The following is a 17,626-nucleotide window of genomic DNA, read 5'->3' as shown; positions in this document are numbered from 1 at the left end:
CCTTAACAGTTCAAGAACAGGCGAGCCCGGGAGGCTCTGCGGAGATGCGCTCCCGTCTGGGGGCGGGACCAGGGGAAACCCCGCCTCCTAAACCCAATCCCAGCTCTCCGCCCGCGGACAGGAAGCGGCGGCGGGTCTTGCAGCCCGGGAACCGGCCCCAGCGCGCATGCGCGCGCCCCTGGGGCGCCTGGGGGAGGGGCGGGAGGAAGGGGTGCGGCTGGGCCTGCCGGTTGGGCGCCGCGAATCACGTGGTGAGGAAGGAGGCGGAGGTCCGGGGTTTGGGGGAGGGAGGTAGAGAAGAGGGAAGGAGCGAGGGAAGGAACGCGGGGAAGGGAGGAAGGAAGAGAACGAGGGGGAGGGAGGTCCCTGTTTTGGAGGCGCTGGGAGCTTTGCCGGCCCCTGAAGTGGAGCGAGAGGGAGGTGCTTCGCCGTTTCTCCTGCCGGGGGAGGTCCCGGCTTCCCGTGGAGACTCCGGACCAAGCCCCTTCAGCTTCTCCCTCCGGATCGATGTGCTGCTGTTAACCCGTGAGGAGGCGGCGGCCGCTGAAGATGGTGTTGCTGAGAGTGTTAATTCTGCTCCTCTCCTGGGCGGCGGGGCTGGGAGGTGAGGCACGACCCCGAGCGCCGGGGACGCCTTGACCACGGCGGACCGCGCAGCGGCAGCGGCGGCCAGGTCGAGCGGAGCCCAGTCGCGCCGCGCGGCGGGCGCGTCAGTCAGCCCGGCCGGCCGGCGGCGCCACTCCGGCGCGCAGCGCTCCCCGCTCCCTATTGTCCCCCGCGCCCCGACCGCGTTCCCTTCTGTGGCGGGCCAAGGAGGCTCCGAGCCTCCGCCGAGGCCTTCCCCGCCCCCCACTGCCCCGGCGGCAGGGGAGGCGGGGGTCGCCTCTCAGAGAAGCAGTCTGGAGATCGGAGTTGCCGGGTGTGAGCCGTGGAGCTCAGGCCGGTGGCTCCATCCCTCCAGCCTGCTCGCCGGGTGCCGGGACGGGCTGCCGCCGTGGGGCTGGCGGTCTCTACCTCCCTCCTTCCGCCCCCAGCTTCTGCCCGGTGGCGGATTCCGGAGTCCGCTCCACCGCGGGCAAGCGCCGCGCAGGCTCGTGGGAAGTTGAAATGTGTGCTGCGGGGCTGGTGTATTGTTCTTTACCCGGCGCGGCGATCCAGACTGACCAGGTTCTGCAGAGGGGTCGCCGGTGGAGGGGTGACAGTGGTCCTCTGCTTTTCTGAGAAGAGTCGCTTCCGCTCTTTATAGAGCCCTGCCTCTGCCCGAGTGTGTGGAGAGAGCTCTCCGGAGGGTGTGTTTATGTTCAGTGAAAACATTCTGTTGCCCAGGGGAATGGGTTTGGTTTGGGAATGGGAGAAAGAGGTAAGCCGTTTCGGGATGTTCTTTGATCCGCTGTTTGGTTTGGGTCTCTTAGAGGGACAAGTCCATGGGTGACCCAACTTGAGTTTTCCTAAGCTCTCAGGTGGAGTAGACGTACAGCGTAGTGAGTTGTCAGACGGTGGCAACTCCCCCACCCCTCAAATTGGAGTTAAATTTACTGTAAGCAGATAATCACTTGATAACTCGGATTTTGAAGACAATTTTTCTGATCCTAGGACCAGCTGCATAATTTTGTTGTTGTGTCAAGTGCTTTATTTTAGGTAAAGTTTTTTACTTGCCCCAAAGTATACTTAAAAACCTCAAATATGTTTAAGATAATTTAATTGAAAAAATTACCGGAATGCTTCCGATGAGTATAGTCTAATTTGATAATTTATATTTTACGTAGTGTATTGTTTCTGTTCTTCTTTGATACTTTAACTTATGATTGCAGAGCCAAGCATGGTTTTTGTCCTGAGTTCTACTTAGTCCGAGAATGATGCTTTGTAGGTACACTTTTGTTATAGTTTGTGGTGTTCATTTGCTAGATGTACGTTTTAGATTAAGAGTTTCTAGTAGATGTTTAGTTTTAAGAAGTATTGTGTGCTAGAGACCCTTTATAAGGGCCTTTTTATAACATTTGTATTATGTTCAGAATGTGACTTCCAGCAAATCATTACTTCTGCCTGTTACCACTATTTGTGATTATAGTCAGGTGTTAGACTCTTGATTTCTGTTCGGTGGCACAAAGTAAGACAAACACATGAAGTACTGTAAATTACTGAAGAGTGGTAGTATATAAAATGACCTTTGTTTTTAAGTGTGAACAATCAGAATATAAATTGGTGTAGCCTGATGCTTGAAGAAGAAGTAAATTAACAGCATAATTTTTGTGGGTTAAGACCCTTGGCACACAAAAATCTAAATTCAGAACTCTGGAGTCATTTATAAAGTATCATTTTGCATTAAACATTAAAGCATTAGTTCTTAAACATTTAAGCAGAACTTTAAAAAAAAAGACACTAAAACTTTCATTTTAAAATTAGCATCAAGATTGTAGCCTTTGGGTACATGGAGATATTTGTAATTTTATTGTAATATATACTATTTTTAAATATGAATCTGAGCTATTTGTAACATATACATTAGAAATTGGTTGGAATTTCTAAATATTTGTGTTTCAAATTTCAAAATATTTGTATTTTTGAATATTTTGGAGAGTTGTCTTTTCTCTTTAAAAATTAATTGATATGCTTGAGAGGACAAACGATATTTTAGCTCTGGTAGTAAATTCAATACAGTAGTACTTTGGTTTGATGAAATCACACATAAAATGAAGTTTAGAGTATGGCATGTTTTTTATGTTTAAAAATTTAGCGTAAATCCTTTGTTTTGTACCATGCATTCTTTAGAAATAAGTTTTCTGGAAGTTTGGCCAAAAGTATTAAAAGTATCAAAGCTTAAGGTTAAACGATTTCTCTCGCTTCTACCAGCAAATAAGGGTCTATGAATTTAATGAGAGAGACAGATTTGTCTCTATCTTTAAGGAGTTCTGCCTCTTCATCTTTTTAGTTTGAGATTGATAATCCAGTCAGCTGTATCATTTTAAGGCCCATTCAGGCCATCCCCTACGTTAACTCTATCTTTTCTGTATACAAAGAACCTCTCTGAGTAGCAGGTGTTGAGGGAAACGGCCATAGAAGGCACCTCTATTTTCTGATTTTTTTTTTAATAACTTATTTATGATCTTCAAGGGTGTTTATTTATTATCTGATTTCTTAAATTTTCCAAAGGACTTGCAGGGTTAAGGAGGGGGGAGTAAGGGACATTTCTATAATGTCTATTGTGTTTCTGATACTGTTGTTAGGAGTTTCACTTTTCAGCATTTCTGAGAGAGTGGTGGTATTTTACAGTTGAAGAAATAGGCTTGAAGAAATGATTTCTTTAGCATTACCCACCTGCTAAGTGGTGAATTAGACATTCAAACCCAGGCCAGTTTGACCTCAAGGCCTGAACTTTTTACCCGTTGCCCCCTCATAACGTTTTGAAAGCAGATTTCACACATTAGCTTAAAGGTGGCCTCTGGACTGAACTCACCTTAGAGATGTGTTTTGTTTGATTCACAGCATCTTTAGGTTTCAGCTAGTTAACAACATAGAAAAATTGAAAATTCCTCAATGAAATTCATAGATTTTTAGATTTTTCTTGCTTTTTCTTTTTTTTTTTTTTTTTTGAAAGGATTGGAAACCCAGATTCTTGGGCTGCATTCCCATTGTCTATAGCAGAGTGGTAGAGCAACAGTTGTCCTTTTTAGACTGGGCACGTGCTTACCAGTCAGTGCAGTTACTATCATTCCTACTGGCAATACACTTGGCCCACTTCACTCATTTTTGTCACCTGTGTGGATCCTGTATGTTATTTGTGTTTCTGCCTCGGCTTCATCCTGCATAGATGGATCAATTCTTTTAAAAATGTTTTTTTGTCTGTGACCTCTTACCCAACTTTTTTTTTTTTTTTTTTAAAGATTTTATTTATTTATTTGACAGAGAGGCAGGCAGAGAGAGAGGAAGGGAAGCAGGCTCCCTGCTGAGCAGAGAGCCCGATGCGGGGCTCGATCCCAGGACCCTGGGATCATGACCTGAGCCCAAGGCAGCGGCTTTAACCCACTGAGCCACCCAGGCGCCCCTCTTACCCAACTTTTAATATGTTTTTTAATTCTTTATTTTTACAGTAGTTTTTTAAAAAAAGATTTTATTTATTTATTTGACAGAGACAGTGAGAGAGGGAACATAAGTCGGGGGAATGGGAGAGGGAAAAGCAGGCTTCCTGCTGAGCAGGAAACCTGATGTGTGGCTCCATCCCAGGACCTCAGACCCCGGGTACCATGATTTGAGCAGAAGGCAGATGCTTAACAGCTGAGCCCCTCAGGAGTCCCTATTTATACAGTAGTTTTAAAACTTTGTTAAAAGCTGTGGCATACTCTATTCTTTTTATTTAGTATAAGATTAATATTTAAAAAATCCTCTTTTCATGATAACAATTTGAAGGTCTTAAAGAATGATGGTTCTAATTTTTCCAAATCACTTTATCTCAATGAGCAAATAAACCATTTCTTTTAATACTTGGATGAAACTCACAGAAAAAAACAGTTGAGGATCATGCAAGTAAAAACTTAGGCTCTTTTTCTTTTAAGATCAGGTCATGAGCATAAACTCTGCCTTTGAAATTCATAAAATGAAATGAAATAATGCATTCAACAATAAGCTACATTTTCCAACATTGTTGGGAAATGAATGACAGGTTCAGATAGGAGAAGATTCCCAGATAAGTCTCTGGGACCAGACTTGTAAAATTTTGGCAATTTTTGGTGAAGTTTTTCTAAGATATACTTAACACATTTACTGTGTTCTTGAAATGGGCTGACTTCAATCTTTTCTTAAATGATTGGAGTTTAGTGTAAAGAACAGCTGTTATTGTTCCGGCCTCTATTGTAGTTTCTGGCTTTTCCCCCTGCCCTGAAACAATTGAAATGGGTATTCTAAATTTATTCTAGTGATTGTGCTTTTTATTCTATCTAGTTTCAATAGTATTTCCAACTTTTTGGTTAAAATTCCTGGCTTTCTTGCAAACCTTGAGAATATCACTTTCTAATTAGTTGTCTCTAATACATTTTCTTTGAAGAAACTGATCATACTTGATACACTTGCATGCAAAGTGGAATAAATAAGTTCTGCATCTTTTGTGGAATAAAGTACATGAACTTTTAGATTCATATATATTTTAAAATTTATTTTTTAAAGTGACGTGTTCACTTTTTAAAAAATTTTATTCGTTTATTTGAGAGCGAGCATGCACAAGCCGGGAGGGAGCGGTGGGGTTGGGGTAGAAGGGGCAGAGGGAAACCTGGCTACCTGCTGAGCAGGGAGCCGGAAATGGGGATTGATCCCAGGACCCCAAGATCATGACCCAAGCTGAAGGCAGATGCTTAACTGACTTAACACCCAGGGACCCCTAAAAGTTTATTTTTAATATGTATGTTTTGGCTTGTGTAGTTTAGTGTTGAGGTTCCCTGTTCTGAACAATTAAGATAATGTTGTACTAATGTATTTTGGTATTTAAAATGAGGCAAAGTGGAATGGAGAGAAAAAACCTGATAGATAACCAGGAAGACAAGCCAAATAAAACACAAACTCATTTGGTTGTAGGTAGATCATTTTCTAGATCTGAATCATGAGTACTTTGGTTCCAAACTAGTATACTAGATTATTGATATTAAATACACCTGAAAATGTGCAATTGTAGTATCCTCTGCAGGAATGCCAATTGTAAGTTACGAAAAATATCCTCAGTATTTAAAAGGAGCAGTTAGGTAAGAGGTAGATGACAGAGGCTCCGGATACTATGATACTGTGTTTTATGGTTAGTTTGTAATAAGGTAACTGTTGTGTGTTACAGATTTAGTGAGTTTGTGATTGCATAAAGTTAAATTGTCTTTGAATTGTATCACATTCTAATGGTTAGAAAACTTTTGCCAATGTTGGAGGTGTATTTTGGGGATGGCCTAATTTAAAATATATACGTGGAGTAACAAAAATGGAATTTGCATGTGTGGAGAAGTTGTGGGGCAGGGCAAGTAGTCACTGGATATAGCTGCTAACACAAGTTTCCAGGAGAGGACTGTGTGGTCACTAACTGGGGGAGACAAACTAGATGCAAAAGGCCGTGGAAGGAAGAATGCAGTGGTTTCAACTCTGAGCCCCAAGTCACAGGGCAGATGCTCCAAATTCTAGGAATTGATTTGCATTTGGTCTATTTGCACGTGGGCAACTCTATGTGACATGCTTGGGTAAGGAGCCTCAGGTTTTGTGTGTTTTTTTTTGTTGTTGTTATTGTTTGTTTTGTTTTTTGTTTTGGAGGAATTGGTTTATTTAATGATTATTAGTGATTCTTCCAAGCAACTCTAAAATGCCTACTTTTGTGAGTAAAAATCCAGTAGTGGTAATTCTGACTAGTTTAGCTGTTAATCTTTATACTGGGAAAAGAAAACAATGCTAATAAGAATAAATGGGAAAACTGTAATAACCCTGCCAGTTCAATTCCTAGGAGGGCAGTAATACTGATATCCAGCAGTGTGAAGGCTTTGCCTTGGTACTATGGAGAGAGTCCTGTCCAACTAGGTTGCAAGAAACAGCAATACTGAGAATTGTTCTTAGAGAATGTAGATTCCCTTGGATACTAGGTGAATTCATTCTAAAGCTATTATAATTCCAAGTAAACAGTGTGAGAACGTGTACAGTGGGAACATTGCTGTTTAGTCACCGGTTTAATTGTATGTCTGTGTTTAGTAGGAGTCATGAAGCTATAGTCTTGAGTGAGAAGTAAAAAACAGAGTTTGTCAGCATAGACAGAAATGCCAAGATGTAAAAATACAGTTCCAATTATGTGTTATAGTTGCAGTTGAAATGAGGATTTATTTCCCCAGTTGGGGAAAGGTTTTTGAGAGAAGTGGATGGCACAATAGTCTAGTAAGGTGCTTGTAGGTTTTCTTCCCTGGAATGGAGACTCCATGGCAGGAAATAAGAAGTGGTAACTGGGCCATGATAGCCAGGACTCCAAATATTCATATTCTAGACCATTATAACTGCAAGGTAGAGTGTTACGGAATGTTGGTTGGAGTCCATGTAGAGGAGTTGGAATATGATACAAGTAAGGAATAAATTAGTTCCTTGATGAATTGTGTGTTTGAGTTCTGTATTAGAATAGCAACTGTAGAAATAAGGATAGAAAAGAAATCTCATGGAAGAAAAACTGATAAAACTTGGCAGAAGTTTAACATGAAGCTAATAAAATTTACTGAAGGCTCACTCTGTGTGGAATTTAGATCTCAGAGGTTGTTGCATTGGAGAGAATGTGTTTTCATCAAACTTAGAGGACTTCAGTCTTCAAAGTTGAAAATAAGGCATCTTAAAGTTTTGAATCTATGTAGGTTCTAGTTAGGGATGTGTGTCATAGTCTGGGATTTTTTTTTTTTAAGATTTTATTTATTTATTTGACAGAGAGAGAGAGATCACAAGTAGGCAGAGAGGTAGGCAGAGAGTGAGGGGAAGCGGGCTCCCTGCCAAACAGAGAGCCGGATGCGGGGCTGGATGCCAGGACCCTGAGATCATGACCTGAGCCGAAGGCAGAGGCTTAACCCACTGAGCCACCCAGGCGCTCCCCATAGTCTGGGATTTTATCCAACTTGCAATCTAATATTTTTGTTAGGGATTAGTTAAAACTTTGCATAGTCTTTCAGAAATATTTGGCTCGACATTTGGGAAGAACTGCTCTAGAGTTGTGAGGCAGAAGTTTGGTGAATTTGGAGCGGAGGGGAGAGGTTAGTGTTTTTTTTTTTTTTTTTTTTTTTGGTTAAAGTAGGTTCCACATCCAGTGTGGAGCCCAGCGCTCGGGGCTTGAATTCATGACCCAGAGATCAATACGTGAGCTGAGATCAAGAGTCAGATGCTTAACTGAGCCACCCAGGTGCCTGGGAGAGGTTAGAATTAAAGATGCATTAACAAGTATATTTTTGCAGGTGTGTATTTGTTATTAAGTTGGAATTAGGCTCTTTGGCAAATGCACATATGTGATTTTCAGAGCAGATTTTTTTTTAAAATTTTTATTTATTTGACAGAGAAATCACAAGTAGGCAGAAGTAGGCAGAGGGAGAGGGGAAGCTGGCTCCCTGCCAAGCAGAGAGCCCGATGTGGGGCTCGATCCCAGGACCCCAAGATTATGACCTGAGTTGAAGGCAGAGGCTTAACCCACTGAGCCACCCAGGTGCCCCCAGAGCAGAATTTTCTATCCATCTTTGCTTGCATGGATGATGGCAAGGGATACAATACACATATTTGAACTTTGTATTTAGTTTTCGTAAGAATACAGTTGGAGTCCTATACTTATGAATTGAATGGGATATTACTTTGCTACCTCTTTTCCTAAGAGTTAATTGGGATAAGTTTGTAAAAATGCTGGAGGCTGTAAAATGTTATACAGATATTATAAAAATTATGTTGTTTCCAGGCCTACTTTCATTTGGAATCTATTTCAAAATATAGATGGATAAAATATATTTCTAGAAATTGAAATGCTAGAAAGTTGATACCAAGCATTAGAAAATAGAGCTTAATGGGGCGCCTGGGTGGCTCAGTGGGTTAAGCCGCTGCCTTCGGCTCAGGTCATGATCTCAGGGTGCTGGGATCGAGTCCCGCATCGGGCTCTCTGCTCAGCAGGGAGCCTGCTTCCCTTCCTCTCTCTCTGCCTGCCTCTCTGCCTACTTGTGGTCTCTGTCTGTCAAATAAATAAATAAAATCTTAAAAAAAAAAAAAGAAAATAGAGCTTAAGAAAATCCATAATTCCTTTCCACAATTTTATCATTTTTAATATCATTAATTAATTAAAATTAATCACTATTAATATTAATATTAAATATTAATATTTTAAAAATACTTATTAACAATTTGCATAGTAGTATTTATGCGGTTTTTTATCCTTCAAAAAATTAATGTGTAGTTAAAGTGTATATGCAGAGCAGACACTGAAATATTTATAGTCTAGAGATAGTTTTGGTTGTCATACCTGGAGAGATGCTCTGGCATCTAGTGGGTAGAGGCCAGAGATGCTGCTAAACATCTTACAGTGCACAGAACAGCCCCCACAACAAAGATTTGTCTGGCCAAAGTGTTAGTAGTGCTGAGAGTGAGAAACCCTGCTCCAGAGGAAATTTGAGTCTTTTTTACCTTTCTTTCCTTATTTTTTAAAATTTCTGATAGCTGCTGTCTTAAATGATTACTCAAGTTTCATAAGCTTCCATATTTCTATCCTGTTGAAACCTTTTTCTCCTACTGTTCTTTGTGCTGCAGCTCTGAAAAATTTGCTCTTTCCTTTACCTTCTAGCAGTTCCCATTCTTCATCTTCCAGTTTGTGGCTGGGAAGTAGATCTGATTGTTAATTTATAATAGCAGTTGAATGACTGAGAACTCAATGAAGATTATTTCAAAACCAAAACAAACCAATTGCTCGTTAGAAGAGCCATAGATTAGTAGGATTTTAGTTTCTGTGGGGTAGTTTTGAGGGACTCAGCCAGCAGCTTCTACAATTCTATCTTCAGAATTAGTTCTACTCAGTTTCAACTTTTCACAAAATATTTTCTTCAAAATGTTAATGTATAAGTTCTCAAAAGCTTTCATATCTTTTTTATAACTCTATTCTCCCTTCCTCTTATTATCATCATTAACACTTTTGGCAGAATTGTTTTATTTGCACATCTAAATTTCCTGGAAGGAGGTAGAGGTAGATGCTTTGGGGCTTCCTATGGGAGAAGGGTGAAGTAATGAGAATGGGTTTAGGATGAAATGTGGGTGTGTGGTAGATATACACCAGCAGGGAGTTGTGGCTGAACCCATTGTGTGTGTTTGTGTGTGTGTTTTATTTAGGTAGGTTGAAAGTCACTGTCCCTTACATGGGTTACTGTCTATACGTGTGGCTGCACTTATTGAAATGGTATAAAGGCATTTCAAATGAGCCTAGAAATCTAAATATGTACATGTTTCATTTTTGAATTTGTAAGTTGTAGTTCATACGTTAGTGGTAGAAATTTAATACATTCAGTATGTTTTAATCATTGATGTCTCGTGCCCTTTGTGATTTAGTTTATAATTTAAAAAAGAGCTGCTTTTTGAATTATTTTAACTGTTATTTTAACTTCTGAGGCAGCTAGCTTCATTTTTAGAAACCAGCTCATCTCAAAAAGTGGGTGTTTTGAAATATGCTTTTAATTGTAGGACATACCCTATTGTCTTGAACTTCCATTGAAACTGCTGGGTGTAGGTATTTGCTTGTAGAAAATTATCTGACTCATTTCTAGTGAAGAAGTTGATACTGTGGCTTAAGTTTGAAGTCAACTTCAAACTTGTAGAAGTAACTTTTCCTTTTCTTTTTAAGATTTTATTTATTTACTTGACAGAGAGCACAAGCAGGGAGAGATGCAGGTAGAGGGAGAGGGATGAGCAGGGAGCCCAGTGCAGGGCTGAATCCTAGGACCCTGGGATCATGACCTGAGCCGAAGACAGACACTTAACTGAATGAGCCAACTAGGCCCCCCAGAAGTAACTTTTCTAAGAATACAGTAAAGGTACTTACATATATTGCTGAAATATAGGACATGATAGTTCCTGGAAGTCTGCCTTTGTCATACAAGAGAACAGTTTTGTTAGTGGTATTTAATGCTTCAAGATCAGAGTGAGTATATATCAAATATAAGAAGCATTGGTCACCACAGTGTGATATCTAAGATAAAGTTGATGACTCAAGTTTCTCAGGAAGGAAATACACTTTTATGTTGGGGAAAAATGCTCTTGGTACTTAATTTTAGAATTATACAAGTGAAAAGTCTGTTGAAAACAACTTGATTACAAGTAATTTTTCTGAGGAATGGAAATGTGCCAGCCTTAGCTTCTTACACATCCTCTCATTTATTGTAATTGAGTTTTTCTGTAAATAGGAAGATCTGTAATATCAAAACATGTTTGCTGATTTTTCTCCCCCATTCTTAAAATTGTAGAATAAAGTTTCTTTGATATGGAAAAGAAAGTGTGTTATGTACTTTTGCTATCCCACACAAAGATGATGATACTGACCTACCATTAGCAAGATATATTCTGATTATTTTTTCATCTTGATGTTAATGAAATTTTTATTCTTTGTTTTTTGTCCTAATCTTATATTTAATTTAGATTGGAACAGAAGATTGTAGGCTTTGGATTCAGAAGCTGGGAAGGAAGCTTTTGTTTGCAGAATCCATAGAAAGTAAGATGCTACCTACCCATGAAAAATGGAAAATATTCGTAATGTCTAGCATTCATGGAATTCTTATTATATGCCAGGCACTGTTGTTTGGGCATTTTGTGTATTATCCCAATCTTTACAACATCTCTGTAAGATAGGTTCTGTTATTTTCATTTCACAAATGTGGGAGTAGGATCAGGGAGAATAACTTCTTCAGTGTCGGAGAAGTCATAGAGCTATTTGAGAAAACCAGGATTTGAATCTCCTCAGTCTGGCTGCAGAATTCATGCTCTTAAACACCGTAGTGCCTCTGAGAAACATACTTCATGCTTTGAAAGGCATTGTATAGTGAGGTTGTTAGATTCTGCCTTTGTACAAAGATTAAATGATTTTGCCATTAGTTTAGACTCTTTATACTTATAATATTTGAGCCATTTGGCTTTTGGTCCATCAAGTTTTTTTTTTTTTTCTTTATATTAGAAAATGTTTACAATTAAAGAGAGGAAATAACCTTATACGACATTTTATTCATAATACTATATCAATTTTGTCATAAATTTGTGTATGTTCATTTTTTAAAAGCTTGAGGATACACAGTAAATCTCTGGATGGCGAGGTATAAGTTATGCGTTTATGCAGTAATCAGGAAGCAAGTATTTTTTAATTTTTTATTTAAAAAAAATTTTTTTTAAATTTATTTGACAGAGATCACAAGTAGGCAGAAAGGCAGGCAGAGAGAGGAGGAAGCAGACTCCCTGCTGAGCAGAGAGCCTGATGCGGGGCTAGATCCCAGGACCCTGGGATCATGACCTGAGCCGAAGGCAGAGGCTTTAACCCACTGAGCCACCCAGGCGCCCCTTTTTATTTTTATTTTTTAAAGATTTTATTTTATTTGACAGAGAGAGATCACAAGCAGGCAGAGAGGCAGGCAGAGAGAGGAAGGGAAGCAGGCTCCCCGCTGAGCAGAGAACCTGATGCGGGGCACGATCCTAGGACCCTGGGATCGTGACCTGAGCCAAAGGCAGACGATTTAACCCACTGAGCCACCCAGGTGCCCCAAGGAAGCAAGTATTTTTTTAAAGTAGATTATCTAGGGGCGCCTGGGTGGCTCAGTGGGTTAAAGCCTCTGCCTTCGGCTCGGGTCATGGTCCCAGGGTCCTGGGATTGAGCCCTGCATTGGGCTCTCTGCTCAGCGGGGAGCCTGCTTCCCTTCCTCTCTCTCTGCCTGCCTCTCTGCCTGCTTGTGATCTCTGTCTGTCAAATAAATAAATAAAAGCTTAAAAAAAAAAGAGTAAAGTAGATTATCTATAGTAAAAACCAGTGTCCAAAGTCACCAGACTTTGAAAAAATTTACAGGGAATAAAAATACTATTCTCAAACTGTAAAAAGGGAGATACTTTCTAAGTTCTCCAGTGGCAAGGAGACCAATTTATGTTTTTTTTTCTGGTTTTTAGAACTTGCTCATCATTTTTCTACTACTCTTGCAAGTAGGTGATTTTATGGTATTCCTTTACTTCTCCAGTTTTGTTTTTTTTTTTAAATAAGTTTTGAAAATTAGTTGTGTTTTTTTCCATTTAATAGATCCAATCCAGTTATCCTTTACCAATTGTATACATAGACATTTACTCAATATATATTTTTTCCTAACTTTGTATCTTAAAAGCTTCTGTACTTTCTGAGAGGTTGGAAGCATATATAGTCCAATTAACATTTGTATACCTTTGATCTAAATTTATTAATGGTTATCTATTGCCATGATTGCTTTATCGCTCATTTAAAAAATATGTGAAAAAATATATATTTATTTATATATATCTTTTCCTCTGAACCAGTTGAAAGTAAAGACTTCATTATGCATCTCATGAGATTAATGACATTGTTTTACACAACTAATAAGATAACTTCTCTTTTTAAGTGTGGGATGTTCAAATTTCCCATGAAGCTTCTAAGTACTAGGCACCATGTGAATTTATTACGTGGTATCTGAGGGCCAGATTTCTGTCAACTACAACTAAGGACCAGAAAGTAAAATGTTGTTGGGATGCTTTTATGTATGGGTAAAATAAAGTAATAGTAGAGAAAGGAGGAGACATTGACAGAATATTGCAGGATGGAACTATTTTATGTAGGAACAATGGCACAATAACGTAATAGCCTATAGGTTATCCCATTGTTATGAGGATGTCTTAGGATAAAGATATTAATAACGATGAGCCTGGCTCAAGAAGATGTTGAATTAGAGGAAAAAATTAATAATTGTTCAAATGGAAAGCTATTTGGAGATAGGTAAACCACAGTTCTCTAGAAATTTTCCTCAGTGGAAACTGTCATTTTCCACTGATGTGAGATTACTAACATCTTACTTGTACTTTAGGTTAAATGTATTTTATTTTCATCATTGTGAGATAACAGATCTGTCTCTCCATTGCTAAGGACTTCGCATGAGAAATTGTTAGTATTCTATTCTTTTTTTTTTTTTTTAAAGATTTTATTTATTTGACAGACAGAGAGAGAGAACACAAGTAGGCAGAGAGGCAGGTAGAGAGAGAGAGGGGAGGAAGCAGGCTCCCTGCGGAGCAGAGAGCCCGATGCAGAGCTCGATCCCAGGACCCTGAGATCATGACCTGAGCCGAAGGCAGAGGCTTTAACCCACTGAGCCACCCAGGCACCCCTGTTAGTATTCTATTCTAATTAGAAGGAATAAAAAGGTGTAACAGATTGCTGTCCTTTTGAGTCCTTCGTGTTAACCTTCCTGTCTTTCATTTTGTCCTTCATGGGTATTATATCAGAGTGATTAAAAACAACAACAACAACAAACTCCAGGTCTGTATTCAGAGGCAACAATAGAATATTAGTTCTTTTTCATTACTGTTTTGTTTTTTACTAACAGATTTGTTGGCTGTGTCTCCTTTTGTACAAATCTATTTCCTGTAAATAGAAGATTTAACTTAGAGGAAGAAAATAGTCTATTATGGGCCACAAATCACATGTAAATTTAAATTGCAACAGACCTTTGGAAGAAGTAGTTTCTGTTCCTGGATTTACTTACTAGTTGCTTTAAACAACCCCTAATATAGTTATGACCCCCCATATTTATTTGTATCTCTGGATCAGACCTCTCCCTTGATTTCTAGCCTTTTGTATCCCAGCTATATATTGGGTTAAATGTTTAGTGGGCATCTCAGACTTAACATGTCCAAAAACAAACCTCTGATTCTCCTCACCCTCTGCCTTTTGTAGTCTTTTCCCATCTCACGAATAGGAGCTCTGGTCTTTAGTTGTTCAGGCCAAAAACTTTGAGTTATCTTTTATTCTTCTTTCTCTTACCCTCTGCATACAGTCCATCAGCAAATCCTTTCAGCTCCTTCTGCAAAGTATGTGTAGACTTTGAATACTTCTCAACTAGTTCCACCTCCACTGCCCTGATTGACATAAGCCAACATCCGTCTCACTTTAATTACTCTAAGTCCTGCTAACTGTTCTCTTGTTCTCCCAGTCCTTTTTCAACATAGCAGTTAATGTGATCCTATTCAAAAGGTAATCCTTTTGTCAAAACCATCCACTGGCAAATTGTATACTTTAACATGTTTCAAATAGTGAGTTTTATGTTATGTGAATTGCACCTCAAAAAAAGCAAGAGCAAAATAAATAAATTAAAAAAAAAACATTCAGTGGCTTACTATTTTATGTAAAAGCCAGAATCCTAAGTGGCTTGTGTTCATTGTGTGCTTCTGTCCCCTACAGTACCTCTGCAGTTCTCCCCCTTGTTTGTTTCTGCCCTGGCTACACAGAGCTCTGTAAAAAATGCCAACCTTGTTCCTGTCTCAGGGACTTTGTCTTTGCTGGTCCTTTTACATGCAACACTTCCCTTCTAGACTGCTGTATTATCTATCCTCTTAGTTTTTCATTTTTAAATTAAAACTTTTTTAAAAATAGTGGTGAAATACGCATAACATAAAATTTACCATCATGACCATTTTATGCAGTTCAGTAGTGGTAAGTATAGTAGTCCCGCCTTAACCATGGTTTCACTTTCCGTAGTTTCAGTTACCTAAGATAGCCCCAGTTTAGAAGTACATGATCCTCCTGACTTCGTGTCAGAAGGTCAGTATTAGCCTAACTCTGTGCCACGATGCCTGTGTCATTCACCTCACTTTATCTCATCACTTAGGCATTTTACCCTTTCCTAACATCACAAGAAGGAAGTGTGATTACCATACAGTAAGATATTTTGAGATAGAGACCGCATTCATATAACTTTAATTACAGTGTTCTAATTGTTCTGTTTTACTATTAGTTATTGTTGTTAATCTCTCCTGGTGCCTAATTTATCAGTTAAACTTTATCACAGGTGTGTATGTATAGGAAAGACCGTTATGTCTAGGGTTGGTGCTGCTGTTGTTTCAGTCATTTGCTGGCGGTGTTGGAATGTATCCCTTGCAGATAGAAGGGAAGGACTTCTGTACACTTACATTGTTGCATTTGGCTCTCTTTTAAGTCTTTGCTCAGATGTTAGTGAAGTCTCCGATTACGATTACTTCGCATAAGAAGACCAACCCTTTCCTTGGCATTTTGTTTGCTTACCCGGTGAATACACTCATATAGCCGTCTAAAGTTACTTATTTTATTGTCCATCTTCCTTCTTGAGAATAAAGCTTCATGAGGTCAATAAATGTTTTGCCCATTGTTGTATTCCCAGCACCCGAAACAATGGCTAGGATATTAATAAGTGCCCATTATATTATGTGTTAAGTGAATAGATGAATGAATATTGAAGTAAATTTTATTTTTTGTGAATTATGTGGGAATCGTAAGTTTCTCAGTATGTCTGGAAAAAAGCCTTGAAAGCTTTAATTAGCCTTTTTATTTAAATTAACTTAAAAAAAAAGATTTATTTATTTATTTGACAGGGAGACAACAAGAGAGGGAACACAAGCAGTGAAAGTGGGAGAGGGAAAAGCAGGCTTCCCACTGAGTAGGGAAGCCAATGTGGGGCTCTGTCCCAGGACCCTGGGATCATGACCTGAACCGAAGGCAGAGGCTTAATGACGGTGCCACCTACGCGCCCCTTAAATTGCCTTTAAAGTGGAATGAAACTATCATTTTTGTTAGTGTATTGGTTTTGCTCATTGAGTATTTTTATATGTTCTGTTAATTAAAAAACAGAACATATAATTATACCTAATATAATTAGGTAGGTTGAATGAGTTAGACTTTTCTCTGTAAAAACCAAGTTGCTTTTTCTCAACTAGTATGTGTTCCTATTTTTAAAAATGTTATTTTGTAAACGTTTTTTTAATTATTACTTGTTTTTTATTACTTAAAGTAATCACTACACCCAGTGTGGGATTCAAACCCACAACTCTGAGATCAAGAGCCACATGTTCCACTGACTGAAGCAGTCAGGGCCTCCTCCAAAATGTTATTTTTTGAAAATTTACTTATTTAAGTATTAATCTTTACACCCAGTGTGGGGCTTGGACTCATGAGCCCAAGATCAAGAGTTGCATGCTCTTTCAACTGAGCCAGCCAGGACCCCCTAAAAAAATGTTATTTTTAAAGCATGGAGCAGCTGTCATTCATTGTAAAGTTAGACTCCAAGGGGAAATGTAGAGTGTCTTTATACTTATCTGATTATACTCAATAAAACTTACATACTTTATTGTCAGCTTGTTAACTTTATGTTAAGATGAAACTTTTCAAAAAATATTTATCTGTTTTATTTGAGAGAGAGAGAGAGAGCATATGCACCCGAGTAGGTGAAGGGGCAGAGGAAGAAAATCTTCAAGCATACTCCCTGCTGAGTGTGGAGTCCCACACAGGGGCCTGATCCCATGACCCATGATCATTACCTGACCCAAAACCAGCTGAACCACCAAGGCCTTCCGGGAACTATGCTTTTAGATAGAGTGACCAAAGACAGCTTCTGAAGAAATTTAGTAGATACCTGAATGAAGTGTGGTGTCCAGCCCTGCTTCTCCCTGCTTGGGAGAAGCTTGGGAGGAGATATTCTAGGCAGAGGGACAATGAGACTAATGTCGCCCATAGAATGAGGGGAGAGTGGTGAGACAGCTATGGGAGTAGAGTAGGGGAATGCAGCCCTTTATAAGCTCATGTTCAGCCCTGTAAATCATGGTTAGGACTCGGAGCAGTTGGGAAACATTTGGACATTTTTGAGCAGAGGACAGACATGACATGACTTGAACCGCATCACTCTTGCTTTGTTGAAAATAGAGTGTACAGTGGGGGCAAGTGTGGAAGCAAGGAAGCCAGTTATTTGTCATGGTTTCTGATTGTCTAGAACCTTTTGAACCTTGCTGTGTTTGGCACAAATTTTTAGTCTTATGAATTCCATCTCCCTAATTCAGATTCCCACCCTTTTTCATCTGCAGACAAGACACAGGTATGTAAACCAGTTTTCTGAACTAGGCTGCTCTGATCAGA

The 17,626-nt window shown here is 39.5% G+C and overlaps 1 protein-coding gene across 2 annotated transcripts in view; it reads left to right on the top strand.

Annotated features, from left to right (window-relative positions):
* Nucleotides 1-296: 296 nt before the first annotated feature.
* Nucleotides 297-17,626, top strand: part of ADAM10 (ADAM metallopeptidase domain 10) — a 134,198-nt gene continuing 116,868 nt past the window's right edge. Inside the window, exons 1-2 of one of the 2 annotated variants that reach the window (XM_047735762.1) lie at nucleotides 1,316-1,360; nucleotides 11,131-11,203. In XM_047735762.1, coding sequence (XP_047591718.1) covers nucleotides 1,331-1,360; nucleotides 11,131-11,203 — 103 coding nt within the window. In that variant the 5' untranslated portion in view covers nucleotides 1,316-1,330. Of the gene's footprint in view, nucleotides 605-1,315; nucleotides 1,361-11,130; nucleotides 11,204-17,626 lie in introns of those variants that run through there. The other variant, XM_047735763.1, reaches the window with a different exon arrangement.

The sequence above is a fragment of the Lutra lutra genome, chromosome 7, assembly GCF_902655055.1.
Source record: "Lutra lutra chromosome 7, mLutLut1.2, whole genome shotgun sequence".
In the NCBI taxonomy this organism is placed as follows: domain Eukaryota; kingdom Metazoa; phylum Chordata; class Mammalia; order Carnivora; family Mustelidae; genus Lutra; species Lutra lutra.
Note: the sequence above shows the minus strand (reverse complement) of the source record. Positions and strands in the feature narration are given on the sequence as shown.